The 17451-nt window shown below is 42.3% G+C and overlaps 1 protein-coding gene across 6 annotated transcripts in view; it reads left to right on the top strand.

Moving 5' to 3' along the window:
- fam49al (family with sequence similarity 49 member A, like) overlaps nt 1-17451 on the top strand; it is a 31532-nt gene that overhangs the window by 7945 nt on the left and 6136 nt on the right. Inside the window, exons 2-5 of one of the 6 annotated variants that reach the window (XM_011480901.4) lie at nt 8008-8100; nt 12269-12348; nt 14196-14275; nt 16833-16954. In XM_011480901.4, coding sequence (XP_011479203.1) covers nt 14203-14275; nt 16833-16954 — 195 coding nt within the window. In that variant the 5' untranslated portion in view covers nt 8008-8100; nt 12269-12348; nt 14196-14202. Of the gene's footprint in view, nt 1-8007; nt 9201-12268; nt 12349-14195; nt 14276-16832; nt 16955-17451 lie in introns of those variants that run through there. The other 5 variants (XM_004073878.4, XM_011480902.4, XM_023959904.2 and 2 more) reach the window with 5 other exon arrangements.

Genomic DNA, 17451 nt, shown 5'->3' with positions numbered 1-17451 from the left:
AGGCTTTGTGAGTCAAGTTTGATTTAAGTACAAGGCTATACACTCACAACACTGACCTACAGTCTTAATCCTTTTCAAAGACTTTTGAAATTGCATATTTAAAAGTACTCCTTCCTTTTTTTGGTTTTGTTACATTTAAGATAAATATTAGGTAAGAAATTATGTTATGTTACAGAAAAAATAGGTTCAAGTCATTTGGAATAAAATAGTGACAATGCCTCCAAAAAATCAGCTTTTGCTCTCACTTTGCTAAAATTCAGATAGTACTAAAGGACATTTTATAAGTACTTCGAGACATTTTTTAATTTTCGTCATGACAGTAACATAAAAGCAGTTGATAGTTATGTTTCTCTGGTAACAAAAGATACACCATTACAGTATGATTTGGAACCCCAACCCAATTTCATTGTCATACGTCCATTTTCCAAACCTGCTTCATTGCTTGAGAGGTCACAGCAAACAGATTTCCTCCCCCAATTTTTCATTCATTACCACTCTGGATTGTGCAATTTAAACATTTCTGGTATCATAACTAAGCTTGCAGAGACCTTCACAATTTCACCTGCCTATTCAGTCGCTGAGTTTTTGTCTGGACTCATCTGTCGTTGGTACTGTAAGAGCTGTAGTCTCACATAGAAAGACTCAGGTTTGGTTTGTTTTTCCGGTCGGGAATTAGCAGAGATCAGTGAGAATAGAGCTATTAACAGGAATTCAGAGCTCAGAACTCTGATCCGAAACCACATTCAGTATTTTAGAGTGCTTATACACTCAGCTATCACACACTTTGAACGAAACTCACACCATTCACACTTTGTCCCGCAGTGAAAAACACACTATTAATAGAGTGAATGTTAATGGATTGGAACAATCTGACTTTGGCTGTTGTTGGTTTTTTTTTCTTAAATACAGAATCTTTAAAAAAAGGAAATAGTGGCTAAATAATTAGGTTTTATTTGTAAGAGTAGATTAGGCCCTGACAATGTAGCAGAAAATATCCAAGTTTTTGAAACAGTTTTTGAAAAAGATCCTTTTCAGGGATTTTTCTGGTTTCTGCTTTAGGCTTATAAACAAAAAAAATTATACAACAGTTTCTATTTTTAGTATTTTTATGCAAGTAAAGCCTTTTACCTCCTTGACCTGTGACACAAAAGGTGCCACAAATCCACTTGGGAAATGTCACAACAAGTAGAAGCAGTACTGTGACACATCCTGCTACAGGATCTTTATATTCAACCCTAGCAGCATTTCTCCTCATTCCCACCATCAGCTAAAGCTTAATGAACATGAAGCTGCTGTGTTTCAGAGGAAAAACAAAAGCTGACGGAGAAAATAGCAGCACCGCAGGGAGCTATGAAGCTACAACAGTCCTTATTGCTCTCAAATTTAACCTCCGGTTTTCACACATAAACACCACGACCTGAGGGGACCTGATGTTTAAGTAAAAACGTTCACATATCAAGCATCCGCGCACATCGTACAATCAAGACTCACACCATGAAAATCCAATCAGCACAAATGTTGTTTGCATCTTTATTGAACGTGTGCACAAAAGCAGCCAGTAATTAGACCAGTTTTCTTGACTCACATTAACCAGCAAACCATCAGAACACAGAGCAGCTGCTCATAGAGACCATGTCCTCGTTTGCAGATAGTGGGGGTTTGAGAAAAGGACTACATAAAACTCACAAACCCAGAATTACACCCTGAGACCTCAAAACTTCAGATCTTTTCTTAGTAGCACAAATTGGCAGCATCCAGCTTTGCACATAAAGAGAAGGGGCTCACTGTTATAGAGTGTTCTTCAACACTGAAATTAAAGCATGTTTTTCACTGTGCTTTTGTAAACGCCTCCAAGCTAAGCTGACTTATTCAAATATTAATGGCAGCATAGAGAAAAAGAGAATGTTTGACATTTTTTGAATTACTCAGAAATTTTTATGTTTTACATCGTCCTCAGTTATAAGGACCACTTTCAATAAAAAGTCTATGTATCTGTGTGTTTCAGGCTTCTGCGTTTGAAATTGTCACGTCAACGTGTCGCTATGCACATTTTATAACCGTTTCCGTTCTTTACATTAAAAAAAGCGTCAATTAAACAAACATCGAAAGTTAAACCAGGTCAAACTTTAGCCAATCAAGGACTTGGATTTGGTAGTGACGTGTGGACGCCGTCCCTTTTCATTCGTTTTAATTGAAGTTTTGATCATTCTGATAAGATAGGCGTCTCAGAAATGCATGTATCAAATATTATACGAATGGTTTTATAGGGTTACAGTCCAGGATGCTGGATAGTTATACTCTTTGTAGTCTTTTAGGGGTTAAAGAGTAGTGAGTGTATTCGGACAGAGCCTTCATTTTCTTTGTCAGTCCTTTTCAGGAGGCGCCACGAACTGCTGTATTGTGGGGAAAAAGAAGGATGATGATGAAGGGCAGCCTTCTGCTTCCATCTGTATCTCTGCTTTTCTTCCCTGCCAATCTGTCCTTCTCTTTTTGACCTTTTTCCGCCTTCACCTCATCCATGAACAGCAGAGCAGAGTCCATCTTTGCTCGTTAGTGTGATGGGTGGCTGAGTGGGGGTCAGAGGCAAATTGAAAGGAGGATTCCATCAGCGCTCAGTCTGACCAGCCACCTCCCTCTTTGCTCTCTGACCAGCCTCTTGGTTAGAGCTCCTCTTGTTTCCTTCTTTTCAGTTTTCTGGCTTCTCTTTTTCCACTTTGTTGAAACAGAACATTTTTCAGCCAGACTCCTGCGTCGGTGCTGTGACTCCAGGTTCTGCTCTTTTCCTTCTGTGCCGCCGGTGTCGGCCTCCAGCCTCTCCTGCCGTCTCTAAACATAGGTCGTCTCTGAAAGAGCCGATGCTGCACAGGCAAAGCTTGATCAGACTCTTCGGACTGTGTCTGCTCTCTGGAGACAGCAGAGTGGTCTAATATTTGATTAGCATGACACTGATTCATGGCAGGACTCATAAATGCACTGTTGCTATCATAGTCTTCGTGGAATCTGAGAGACTTCTTCTGACAGCTTCAAAAGGAAGTAGAAATGTACGTTTATGCACCTGATCTCAGCAGATCTGAGCAAACATCAAATGTTTCATATAAGGCATGGCTGAGGCACTTCTGCTATCTTCTAAATCTTTCCCCTGAGCAGAGCATCACACCATCGCAATGTCCTAAAAGCATTTCTCTGCCTCTGCAGTCTGCATTACTATCATTACAACAGGCTTTTACCGTGACGGATATTACTGCTAAACATCTCCACAAATGCAGTTAATCCCCAATTTTTGTTTCAAGAACTTTAAGATAAACAAATTACTGGGAAAAATGTTAACTTGTTGGTTGGATGCTTGGGAGTAAATTTAACTAATGGACGACTGTCCGACCACCACAGCACTTGTGTAGAAATGTCAGAAAGAGTGGTGTCAGGTCAAGAGGTCATTCATTTGGACTCTCATGTATGGTAGTTCCTTTAAAAAATATCAAATCACGTCATTTTAAAGCTGACTCTTTTTTGCCTTTATGTCAGCATTTTTTTTGTAAATGATCATTTTCTTTCCTTTTCTGTCTCTTTTTCTTTCAATGAAACAATCACAAGCAGAAATAGTGATGCACCCATCGATATTCCATTAGAAACCAACAGCGTTTTGGTGTTTTTAACAAGTTCTTGTGGTATTTTTCTGATTAGTATTTCTTTATTCTAATCATTGTGAATCAGGAGCCGAGGAGAAAATGCCGTTGGAAGAAATATCTTATTTATTAAGTATAGAACATGCTGGGCGGGTCACAAGCTCCCTGCTCTGCTCCATTCTAATAATCCACTCAAATAAATCCATTAACGTCTTTTTTTCTTCTTCGTCTGACCTGGAATCTGGATCTAAACTGTCCACCTGGATAGCTCTGATATCGTTTTTGTTCACCTTTAATGTTAGCTTGGGCTTGTGAGAGCTTGTAAGCTATCAGAACAAAGGGATGACTGGAAATGAGTGCAGGCTTACTCCATACCAACAGTGTTGCCCACAACTTATAGGTGAATTTCTAATCATATGAACTCCTGCTGCTCCGCAGAAACTATGTCCTAGAAAACAACACAGGCTTTTAAATTTTGGCTAAAAACAACATAATCATTATTAAAGGACCACTGGAAACACTATGAAAATAGATCAAAAGATGATTGGAGTGGGACTTAATGGCCTAAATAACACACTCTTTTTGACACACTGGAACTCCTTGACCATTCATGTGATCATCACAGTGGTTTTTCATGTTGACTTCGCATCGTTATGCAGTACATTACTTACGTAAAATCTTGCATAAAGGCACAAGGCTGAACTTCTCCTCTGGAATCTGCTGAATTGCATTTATTGTGTGAAGACTCCAAGAGCTGCAGTAGTGCAAAGAACACGTTATATAGGGTTAATCCCTTCAGGGGTCATAGGGTCATGCTGGAGCCTATCCCAACCACTACTGGACAGGTTTACCCTAGATGGATGGAGTGTCCACCATAGGGCGACACACACCACAATAGTGCTGCAGTTACTCATAATTATAAACACATTAGTGTTTATTGAACTAAATTTAAAACAATATTTTATTGAAACAGTATCATTCAACAATGAACTTTCCTGACATGCAGAAGTCTGCTGACACTGTTACAGAGACACACACAGATGTCCCATTTTTTCAGCAGACTCCTGGCCAGTTGAACTCCACCCTTAAGTAAAGAGGGTGTGCTGGTCATAAAGCTTTCCTCGTGATTCATAGTCCATCCAAGTAAAACCTCCACTGTCTCCTTCCTGCCAGGGAAAAACTGCAGTTCTTCAGTTCTTAGACTTAACAGTGCAGCAGACACAGTTGTGGATTTCACCGAGCTAAGGCCAAAAAATATAAGAAAATTGGTGTTTGTACCGCCCCCTTCTGGCCTACTTGGCTCACTGCAGTTTCACGATTCCTGATGTGAAGAGGGGACCCTGGAAACTGTCAAGATGGCGCCCAGACATTGGCCGGAAGCGGCAATTCCACAAGTTTTCAGAATTGTAGCACCTTTTATTAAAACTTTTTAATGTGACTAAACGGTAGCTGTTATGATATCTGGGAAAAAATGAAGTTTTAGTGTGGAAGATGAGTTTAAAATGTGGGCAAAAGACAAAATTGATATGAAAAAAAGGGTTCATATTTGTAAAACTGTCAATCCTTTTACATCGAAGCTTTAGCTCCCATGTTTACATTCCTTCTACTACCGTAACTTTTCATCCCTTAATGCAATCAGCATGAATCAGCTTATTCTGTCGCGGAGAAAAGCAACTTTTTTGTCGGCATGCAACATTTTATATTAGTAACATGTTGCATATCAATGAAAAGTCGCTTTAAAGTGCTGCTTCCGGGTGCAAAGTCGCTTTTGTGTGCGAATTAGCTGATTTACCTTGATAGAGTCACGGTTTGTCATAGGGCTTAGTAGGAATTGACAGAGACATCTCCGGTGTTAAAGGTTTAAAGCTTAAAATCGGAAAGAAAATTAACTGTTATAGGATTTCCAGTTAAATAAGTCTTTTTCGACAAGAGAATTATTTTAAAAAAAGAATGTTTTCCAACAGAAATGGGGGAGAGAACATGAACTTCCGGTTCCGGTGAAAGATTCTGGTTCTGGATGTCCGGGCGCCATCTTGTTGTCTGCAGCCAGGTCCAGGACTGATGTGACAAAGTAAACATTGCAGAGCCAAACTCCAAAACTCAGAAAACTTTTATTTTCTGTGGTCTAACATTATAAGAAAACAGTTTTGCTCAGAAAAAGACAAAAAAAATAACAGGTCTTCTTTAGGTGATGATCCCAAAGACACCTCTTCTGCTCTTGTTTTGCACTGACTACATAAATATGTCACAACCTAAATTTTCAAGTGAGCCAAAGGCTTCGAAATCAGTTCATATACAGAAACTGGGACAGAAAAGGACCTGCAGGAAAATACGAAGAATGAAAAGACGGGAAGAGAAACTCGTGGAGACTCAGAACTTTAGGTGGCGTGTTTGCTTTCTGTCATCGTTTTAGTCAATTGGAATATTTGCCTCTATAGGCATCATGGCTGCACACTGAAAGGACTTTTCATCTGAACCTAGAAGGGAGCAAACATTGGAAACTGTCACATACATCAGTGCACCACAGGCCTTTCCTGAGCTCCGTGGATATTTTTTCATTTTCTTTTTGTTTTTGTTTTCCATCTGGGTTTTAACATTCTGGTCGTATTTTTGATCACATCTGAATTATAAGTGTAGAACAACAGTCCGTAATTTTAGACTATATGAAGAATTACAGCTGTAAAAATGGCACAAAAATGTTGTTCTTAATTGTTTGTTCATGCAGCTCAGTCTCACACCCTTTCGCTTTATAGAGATGTACCAAGCAGAAGAAAAAGCACAAGTTTGTGATCACATTTAAAAAGTGCTGAGTAAGCAAACAGGTGGTGTAAAGCTCAAACGGAGGCTTTCAGCTAATGAGCAGGGCTTAAAATAGCCATCCGTCAGTGCAGCAGGAGCAATGAGGCTGGGGTAATGTTAGACACCTGCACCCTGATCTGTTAAATGTTTTAGCAGCTGCAAGGCGAGCTGGAAAACTCTTTGTGGAAAAAGAGACGGTGAGAGGAACGGTTTCTGCTGGTGGAGAAATCAAACGTCCCCTAAAGACCACAACAGGACAGGAAACCTTCAAAAAAAAAACGGCCTGCTTCTCCTCAGCTCTGTTTTCGGTGTCTTGGATTGAGAGGTCCAGTGTTCATGGATGGCTGGACTCCTCGGCCACAACCTACATGCTTAGGTTGTGAGGAAAAATCCAACATGCAGAAAAGACTGTTCTTTTTCTGCCCACGCACTCAGACTATGGAAGAAAGTCTCATCCAATCTTTGTGTGATAACTGAGAACTTTTGTTTCCATGGCAACTGTTCTGCAGATATCCTGCGTCGCCCCCCCCCCCCCCCCCCCCCCCCCTGCAATGAGATGCGATGATGCAAGGCCAGCAGCAGCCGTGTTAATAGTTACAGCAGTCAGAGCACGAGCCAGTGTGAGACGCACAGCAAATGAGAGAAGAAACCTAAACGCACTGATAGAAGCAGGAGCTTGAATGTTTTCAGACTGCATAAAAGATTACACTGCCTGACAGCATGACAGCAGTATAAACAAAAGGGAAACTCTAAATTTCTAAGGTTTTCTGTGGAATCCTTTCATGTCTTCTTTAACTATTGAGCATTAGAAATGAAAAACGTTCTCCAGAAAAGCAGGAATGGAAACCGTCTTTTGTTTTTAGCCTGATCGGATCTCTGTAACTCACCACCACGTTCTTTAAATGAGATAACCATGGAGCTTTGCTGCTCTATTAGCAACAGGTTTAAAAAAAAAATCTTTGTTCCACTTTGTTCTGTGGATTTAAAATCTGCTTCTTTAAAAAATGACTCGTGCAAACTATTTTTGTAAAACGCTTTGCTAACTTTGAGTCTGAATGTGCAAAGAAAACCTTCAGATTCATTTAATTTTTTGTGAATTTAAAAATGGTTAAAACTGATGTCTGTTTGAAAATCAGGGAGATTATTTAAAGAAAGTTTTCAAAAACTGGAAAACTGACACTCAGGCTCTAAATGATACATTCAGAAATCTCACTTCTGTTTGTAAAACTTATTTCAAATAAAAATAGTGAGAAAAACAAAAACCACAAAAAAAGGAAAGCTTATAAAGAAAAATACATAATAATGAAAGTGTCCAGTGAAAGAAAGAAGACATTTCAGACTGTTGATGCTCTTTTGTTGTTTTGAACTGCATCCAACTTGAATCCATCCATCCATCCATCCATCCATCCATCCATCCATCCATCCATCCATCCATCCATCTCACCTCAGTCCTGTGTGGGGTCATGGGGGTTTTAGGAGCCAATCAGCTGCCTCCAGGTTAACTGTCCCTCACAGAGTCAGAAAACAGTCCTCTCAGATTGTGATGTTTAATTCCTTCTCTCATTCTATTTCTTTTCTTTGCCAGGTGTTGGTGCTGATGCTGTAACCACAGTGAGGAGCGGACACGCCCTGTTTGATGCTCTGAAGTGTTCGAGTGGGAAAAGCACAAGTGAAGAAGGTAGGAAGAAAGCGGATAGTTGAAGGTTAAGTAGAGGGGAAGATGTGAAGGAAGTCTAGATCCAGCTTCTGGAAGTGAAGTGAAAGACGTTAGAGAGAAGAGCTGCTGTCTGAATTGGAGAAATCCATTCCATTGAGATAGAAGTTGGTCACATGACAGACAGAAAGAGTGTGAATTTGGGGAGATGTTCAGTGTGGAGGCTGGAACAGGAGGCTCCTTTTCCTTTCAGCGCCATCAGGCACCAAGCGGTGTCTGTATGAGGCTTAAAGGAGCCTCTCGTTGTTGCTTCTCCTCGCTGGACTGCAGATGAGAGCTCTGTGAAGGAGGGCAGTTGCATAAGCGAGGCACTTTGCTCCACTTCCATGCTGGCCGGCTCCAAACGGTATGTGCGTTTGCATCTAAGAGAAGCCAGCACCGCCAAGCACACTCCCCCCACCCTTCTTCTAGCAGCTTCAGCACATCATGGATGACCCGCTCACGCAGGCCTCTCTGCACATGAAGGCAGCCATGTTAGCCTGAAAGATGGACACGAGCTTGAAAAGACACAGAAACTCCGTGAAAAAGAAGAAGTTAGGCAGGATGGAGCGCATCAGAGGAGGTTTTTTTTGTGTTTTTTTGAGGAACCCACTCTGACGTCAGAAACTAGAAGAGAAAAGGATTTTTTTTCTGTGACAAATAAAGACTTCAGAAAAAGTACTGAAAACAGCCTCCACTTTATGCAGCAACACCACCACCAACAACACCAGCAGCAGCAGAGCAACATCTACAAACCCAGCAAGGGAAACCAAAAAAGAAGCGCAGCGGGCCATCCGCCGAGCTGATAGAGCAAACCACAAGTCTTTAAATAAAAACGAGAAGTGTGAAGGACACAAACCGAGAGACAAAGAGAGAAAACGCCAGAGCAGAAGTTTGCATCAGTCTCTGAGAGTCACAGTGGGGCTCTGAGTGGGGCTTACCGGGGATCCGATCACAGCGGTTTCAGGACCGATCACAGCGGTTTCAGGACGCTGAGGGGAGGAAGGTCAGAGGAAGACTGCAGGATCAGAAACTGAGGCCTGAGACAGAGACCGGAGCTCTGAGAGGAGAAAGGGGTAAGAAGAGTGCGTCCAGCAGCTTTATTTCCTGCTTTCTGAGATCAAAACTGCGTCCTGCATGAGCTCACTGTTGTTAAACCGAGTGCACAGAGCCTGTTTTTCTCCATCTTCATCGGAGGAGAGCCCATTGCCAGGCCAACCGTATCCTGGCAACAGTCAGCCGAGCTCTGCTCTCAGAAAGGACCGCACGCTGTTCCTCGCTCCCTTTTCTGCGCGTCGGGTGGAGGTGGCGGGTGGGAGCCTGCTCCACCAACAATGAGCTCTTCGCGCATCAGAAAGTTGGTGGCCTGCAGCTCAGCTGGACTCTTCTGCAATCACCTTGTCAGGCTGAAGAATCTGGATTCATGAATGCATGAGACCTGCTCGGGGAGAAGCAGGTGGTGGAAACGTTGAAGTCGGGTTTGATGGCGGTGACTCAGCATTCAGCTGGGCCTGGCCTCGCATTCACAGGCAGACCTGTAATCAAACAGACGCAGTCCTCATTGAAGCGACCTGATGCCGGCTTCTGCGGCGTCTCATAAACATATTAACTCTGATCATGAATCATTCAAACCCGGGGATGCTGGCGGCCCCCGCTGTGCACTAATGCAGACAGTAGGGAAGCAGAACTCGGCAGCTGCCTGCCCCCGTCCACCAAATGAAAGATAATGAAGGAAGGAGGCTTTTGAACTTGACAAGTGAGACTCATCTTGTTTGATGAGAGTTTGGGCTGCATTTTTCATGTAATGCACACATTTGGACCAATGCTCCAGTTTTTAATTCTTACACTGGAGACATGTTCCAGTGTAACAAAAGAAAAATGTTCTCTGAAATCCTCTGAAACTGACAAACGTAAGAACGACTAAACGTTTACAGAAGATCAGACGGTGAACGGCACATTTTGGATTTCTGTTTCATAGAATCGTCAAAAACAAACTAATGAAACAGGTCTGGACTTAAACCCTTATGTCTGCTGTTTTAAATCGATTATTTAAATGATGTGATCACAGGAACATGTTAAAGTCAGACGTGACCTCTGATCAGCGACACATTTCTTTATATCTGTGATCGTCACTACACCTCTTTAAAGTCTCCATGTGTTTTGGAGACATGGTTGTTCCACACTGTGGGTTTTATAAGGCTAATGATCAGCATGTTGAGGGTAAAGACTGCAAGAACTTCTCCAAGCAGTTTAACGTTGCTAGAGCTGCTCAGAGTATTCTGAAGCTCCACAAGAATAGTAAAACGCCGTATTCTTATGTAGCGCTTTTCAGTCTCATTCACACACAATGGCACTAACCTACAACAAGAAGTCTCTTGCCCAAGGACACTTCAACAGGCAGGGTGAGAAATGCAATCTTCTGATCAAAAGTTGACCGCTATACCTCTGTGCCTTGGCTGAACCAACCTCCAACAATGAAGCTGTAAGAGCAAAGCTACAGAGCCGGGTTATTACCCGCAATGGAAACCTGAATGACTAAAAGAGAAATTAAAGGTCAACTCCAGGGTCCACGAACATCTGGTCCATCATCCGCAGCTGATGGAGCCTAAGAGGACTTCATAGATACGACTAAGGAGGAAGGAAATTACACAAAAAAGTCGAACTGCCGTCCTTTAGAGAGACGAGACACAAGTGAAGTTTTTTGGAAACATTTATTTGTTCATAAAACAGAACTTTATTCATTTCACAGAGGAAATATTCACCAGAAATCCAGGAGAAATTCCACCATTTCATGGAAATAAAGGAAGAACATAAACCAAAATACCTTTTGAAACGATCCCAATTACAAATCGGAGTCAATGATGTGGAGACAAGCTCAGCAGAAAGGAGTCTGTGTGCTTTGATGGAGTTTAAAGAAACAAACCTGAAGCATCAGGACTGTCCAGCACTCTGGTCATTTTTTTGGGGAGGAGGAGTCAGCTGTGTTGTCAGCTGTGAGGATTCACAGTCTTTATGTCGCCCCTTAACATTCACACCGCGGAAAGAATTAAACAAAGTAATTAAAATATAAATACAGCAAAATATGAGCATTGTTTGACATGCAAGGCTGTAACGCATATGCTTGCGTGTCCATAGACTTCTTATTGGAAGTGGCCACACCAACCCATGTGACGCGCGTTCAAGAACGCCCTAAACCCATTCTTGAATGCACATTTATCCTACAGTGTTATACTGGACATGAAAAGGACATACTTCTTCTTTTTATCTACTGTTTACTTGTCCATGTCTGCCACCTGCAGTTGGAAGAGACTTGATCTGAGATGTCAAAGCGGTGCAAATCTGGTCAATCCTGATCCAGGCTTTGTCTTTCACAGCTCTATTCTGATATATGAAAGACATCATGTCCTGGAATTCCGGCCAATTTAGTGAGCGTTGATGCATGCTGGTTTTTTCCAAAGACTTCTGGGAAATTTCTACAGGGAGTCGATTTTGGAATTGTAGATTCGGACAGCCCTACATAATGGTGAACGTGCAATATAGTGCACTATGGAGTGAGTAGGGGAGGAATTCTGACACAGCCATTAATTTCTCCTTATTGATCAATTTTCAGACAGCTGGGACTTTCGTGAATTAAAACGAACGCCATCCATACGTCACTACCAAATTTGTTCAAATTTCGGTCGGGTTTAACTCTCAATGTGCGTTCAGTTGAAGTGCATTTTGTACGTAGAGACGAAAGATGGTCCTTGAATCGTACTTGAATGCGGATGCCTGAAACCCGCATTTATAAATGCGGCCAAGTAGACGTTTCAATGGAAGTGACCACTTGAACCCGTGCTGCTGAGGGCGGCGAGATTGCAGCAATTTTAAGGAAGGTTTGTTTCTAAATGTTAACCCAAAACTAAATTGTCACTTAGATTCATTGTTATTTTTTTTAATTGACTGCCATGGTCAGATAAATAATTTAGCAAAGTGGACTTTTGAATAACCTGTAAAGTGATTTAAAAAGAATTGATTTTGACGTCAGGAGAGAAGGAAGACAGGAGGATTAAAGAAAAGTTGGGTGACACCAATGAACAGCTCGGCCAGCTTTTATTCATCTGACCGTGGGTTGCCAGGTTCTGTATGCATTTTGTTGTTTCCTCCCGTCCAGGTCGCCAGCCATGGGGAACCTCATTAAGGTCCTTGGCAAGGATTTAGAGAACTGTCCACATTTTTTCCTGGACTTTGAAAGTAAGTGAGCGTCGGGGCGTGTGCATGTGGCCGTGCACTGTGAGTGTGGAGCAGAAGTGTGCCGTGGGAGGTCAGAGCGTGGGACAGGGGGAGGGCATGTGCGGATGCAAGCTGCTGAGTTGTTGACGGCGTGATGGAGTGTTGTTCAGGGAGGGGTTTGTCATTATCAGATGCTCTTTAGTCCCACTCTCCGTCCTGTAATGGTGCAGATAGGTGTTTATGTCCCGCCCTTCCAATTATATGAAGGACGACAAACATGGGAACAAATCAAATTCACAATATTTACAAAATAGCATCACTTTAGCACTTCATCATATCAAATGTGACTGCAGCAGCTAATTTGTTTCTGTAATTTATTACTTTTTGAAGAAAATATCCATCGTTTTTGGTGCAAAATTCCACTGATATCATCAGCTCATGCTAACTATAATGCAAATACAATTATTTTTTCTATGATCCTATTTACTGGAGAAAAAAAGAGTGTACAGAACAGATAAACAGGTGCAACAACAAATGTTCTTCCCCACATGCTGTTAAGCTGTTAAGTTGCAGCTGGATGCCGTGAAAATATGAATTATTTACAAGCCGATGTGCAGACTACATGAAGCTTTTAGTTTAGCATCTTACAGTGTTAAAAGAGAAGAAAACAATCATGACAGTTGGTAGTTATGGGATGTCATGGTTGCTTAGGTAAATTTGCTTTCCAGGTCTAATTTTCAGAACAAAAATAAGAATAGAAAGAAATCACATTTTAAGTCCTGATTATCTTTACAAATGTGTTAGATTTTAAAACATGTGCAATCAGAAAACATGAAAAGTGGGTTGAGTAAAAAAAAAATCATCTACCTGGTTAAGAACAGAAGTAGTGGAACTAGGATGTGGGATAATTTTGATGTTTCAAGGCTTCCATGTTGGAATTTGGTCAGTTAAAGCAGCACCAATGACTGTATATGAGAACTGGATGGAGTGACCCCTCCCCCATAGCCTTCCAAACAGGAAGTAGTTGCTGGTTCCAAGAAGCCCATAGACTTCTGTAGAGACACAAACAGCTGTTAGTCAGTCATTCTGTTGGTCAGAATAAACATTCTTACTCTGATCCGTTTATTATCTTGTTTTTGACAATCCCCTTTCTCACATTTTTTCTGTATTTCAAATTTATAAACTGATCAACCAGATGTTTCAATAAAAGTAGGTGATCTTACATTAAACGTTCAAAACATTTGATTGACAGAATTTCTCCAATCTGCTTTCAAGTAGTAGGGGTGTGGCCTTCCAACAAGCTCACTCCTGATTGGTGAGAATGGCTGTTAAACAAAAGTAGACTTAGACCGACTTGGATCAATCAGCTTACTGATGTTTGACGTCTGGTTCCAACATGGCAACGTCCATATCGGGGCAACAGAATTTACATCATTTGGTTCGAGCCGGAAGTAAACTACTTTCTATGGGGGACGTCATACACACTGCCTCAGTCCAGTTCTCATAAACAATCGATGAATCAAACAGAGAAATGAACAATAAGAGTTTTTGAAAGAACAGACTTGGTGCTTTTATCCTGTCTTTACACCAAAAAGTATGAAATTCAAAGGAGGGGTGCACCTTCAACTGAATTGGTTGGTCTCTACCATTGAGCCTGAATTTAGAAGAGTGGGACTAAAGGAATCCCCGTGTCCAGGTAGCCATGCCTCCCCCAAGGCGAACTCCCACCACGCCGTTCCAACAACCAACCACTTATCCGATCCCCCACCTCAACACACACAACTCACACGTTCACACACCAACGTGCGCACAACCCCCGACACCCTGCCCTCCATCACCCACAGACTTCTCCCCTCTCTCTGTTCCAGGGGGCTCATGGGAAACCTCCTGAAAGTGCTGGCTTGCGCCGAACTTGAGCATGGCCCAATAGTTTTCCTTGACTTTGAACGTGAGACCATCCGCTTCTTTTGTTTGTTTGTTTTAAGTTACCTGTTTGATACCTTTTGCCTTTTCTTTTTTTTGTCATTCTGATCATCTTAGCTAACCATTGTTCCACCTCTGCTCCTCCTCAACACCTCCTCTTGTCCTCCTTGGTCTTAATCTTTTGGTTTCTGCTCAGGGGACTAACATTTGAGACTTACTGGGCTCCTCTCTAAAGAATCTTCTTCAGATCGTAGTTGCTGCTGCAACAAAAAGCTTTGATATCCTTAAACAGTGAATGTCAGTCCTCTCAGCCATTCTTTTTCGTCATCATCCTCTTCTGTGTGTCTGACCGAGGTGTATCAGCGTGGCTCCCACTCTGAGTGACAGACTAACTGTCCTTTCCCCTTCGTCTTCAGTCCTGTGGAAACATCTATCCTAACAGCTCTTTCCATGCAGCAGTAGATTCTCCCAAAGTCATCGCTAAGAGGTTTCCTCATACAATCATGGCGGGAGATGTGAAGCAGATCAGTACATTTTCAAGCTTCTGTCTAGGTTTACAGATATGAATATTTAACTGAGACGTGTCTGATCACTGAGCTAAATGCCACCAGCCCTGCTAAAAGTCCTCAACTCTAAGTTTTGGAGAAAACTTCTCCCTCCCTTCTTGGCTTCACCGTCACAGCCTGAAAATGTACTGATGCTTTCAGAGTCACTTCTGGAGAAAATCGTTTAACAGAACACAAACGTACTAACGTTAAGATGCAGACATTTAGCACCCTGTCTCCACATGTTCTGCTGCTCTTCTGCCACTTTCCTTCTTTAACAGCTGTCTTCTTCCTCCTCCTTTGGTGTGTTTCACTAAAATGCTCACTGCTGGCGAGAAGTTTCTGCTGTTGAATCTTCCCGCCTTCTTTTATGATGCATGTGATTCAGTCCACTTCAAAGCAAGTGGAATGAGCATCCGACCTCTTCCTCTTTCTCCCCCCACGCCCATGTGAGCCCTCCCTCCACAGCTGGGGGGGGGGGGGGGGGCACACACCTCTGTCACATAGATACCAGGTTGCTTTAACCAGAGACCAATGACTTTCATGTCTGCCGAGTCAGTGAAGCCAAATCGATTGACAGCTACACAGAGAAAAGAGAACAGACGAGACATTTGGGTAACATGTGAAGAGAAGAATTACGCGTGCGCCAACGTTTCTACATTTGTCCTTTTACAGAACATGATTTGAAGCATCAGGAGCCAGAGCTGCAGTTAAGACTTTCTGTTCTAAATGAAAAAGAAAAAAAAAGTCTATTCTATTTACCAGAGGTGTCCCGAAATCACATCACCTATCAAAGGGCAAAATAACAATCTGTTTTTAGCTTTGACTAACACAAAAATGTTAATACTTTTGCTTCGGGGGGGGGGGGGGGGGGGGGGGGGGGGTCCTAACCTCCACAACCACTTCCAGTTTATTAAGGATACACTCTGATGAAAACTGTGTTTTTAACATGTTCTTATGGCCATTTTCTGATGATGGATATATATGGCTTTTTGTCCACAGCCTTTTCAGCTACGATGCTCCACATGTATTTCATGAATTTTTGACTAAAACCACAAAGCCTCTTAGAAACAATTACATTTGAGTTGGCAAATAGAGAAATATTATTGTTCAAACAAACCTTTTTTTGGATAATAAAACTTTATTAGCATCAAAAAAGGGTTTGCGTCTCCAGGTTCACTTTTCTCTCGTGTGGCCCCAGAATGTTGAACAAAAACAGACACAAGCTGAAAAAAGAAAAAAAAGAAAAATAAAAGCGTGAATGATGCCAAATTTCCCCTGACTCCCGTCTCGCTGCAGAGAAACCCCTTCAGCAGTAGTGTTGCTGCATGCAGAACGCCGTCTGGACACGACTCTGCTTTCACTTTGCACCTGAGTCACAGACATCAAAGCAGGAGACCCTCATCACTCAGGAGAACATGACCTACATCGTGTTTCCTCCAACTCTCATGGGTGCGAGCTGAAAGCAGAAGTGTGACTGGGTGGAGTCCTGCAGCAAAAACTTGAAGGTAATGCTCGATTTTCAGCTGGCAGGGGGACAATTCAGCCCTCCAACCTGCTGTGTCCCCCCCCCCTGTACATTTTTTCAAAATTAAAGCTTAAAGAAAAACCTTCAGGGGAAGTAAAAACCAGTGAGAGGGAGACGATAAGTCTGTATGGCGTCTAATGGAGCCAAAACCCCAAAGAGGCCTCAGAAGTCCTGCTACATGGACTACAGTCCGAAGAGACTCCAGTGATGAAGTTCAGCCTTCATGAAAAATATTTTCTCAGAGAATCAGACCTCACTGTGTGACAGAGTGTGCCCCCCTCCCCCCCAACCCTGAAAATATGCAGCTGCAAAGCTTTTTGATTCTGAATCGGGGTGAAATTTGATGCCGCCGTGGAACCGCTCAGAGCATCTTCTCCTCAGTTCTTCCTCTCTTATTTTCTCCTTTCTCACTCGCCTCCTCCCTAACACCTCCCCTGTGCTCTGGCCCCTCCCCTCAACGTCTGTTTTCCTGCATCTGGCATCACACTTCCCGCTCCTTCTCCTCGCAGATGCCCAGCCCACAGAGGCGGAGACGGCCGTGTGGAACCAGGTCAGCGCCGTGCTGGAGGAGGCTCACGGGATCCTGGCGGAGCTGCAGTCCTACAACGGCGCAGGGCAGGAGATACGAGAAGTGAGGGCCGGGCAGGCATGGGCAGGGGGCGGGCAGGACGCAGCGTGACCCTCACCAGGCCAAACACTCTGGTGCCAGGGTTTGCAACCTTCAACACTTAAAATGCCATTTGGGTTGATTTCTCACAGACCAACAAAGTCTTTAGAAAAGTAATACACTTATTTGTATTTATGTTACTGATACTTTTATGACAAATGTTCAGAAAATGTTATTTTTGGTTAAATTTAACAGAGAAAATAGCATTTTTAAATAGTATACAACTGAAATAGTATGTACATTTTGATAGAGGTTTGGGTGACTTCCTGCCATTCTGCACCGGGTAGTATCATTTTAATGCAACAAATTTAATAGTAGGTAGTATGTCAGCAGTGATTTAGAAAATAAAAAGACTAGACACCCCTTATTAGTTTGTGGTGCTTCTCAGCCAAAAATTGGTTAATCTAACAAACTAAAAATAAATCAGTACTAATTAAGTGACCCTCACCGGATAATAAATT

Source organism: Oryzias latipes, chromosome 11 (genome assembly GCF_053564925.1).
Source record: "Oryzias latipes strain Hd-rR chromosome 11, Olatipes_Hd-rR_3.1".
NCBI classification, from domain to species: domain Eukaryota; kingdom Metazoa; phylum Chordata; class Actinopteri; order Beloniformes; family Adrianichthyidae; genus Oryzias; species Oryzias latipes.
The sequence above is the reverse complement of the archived record's forward strand: the minus strand, read 5'-3'. Positions and strand labels throughout refer to the sequence as shown.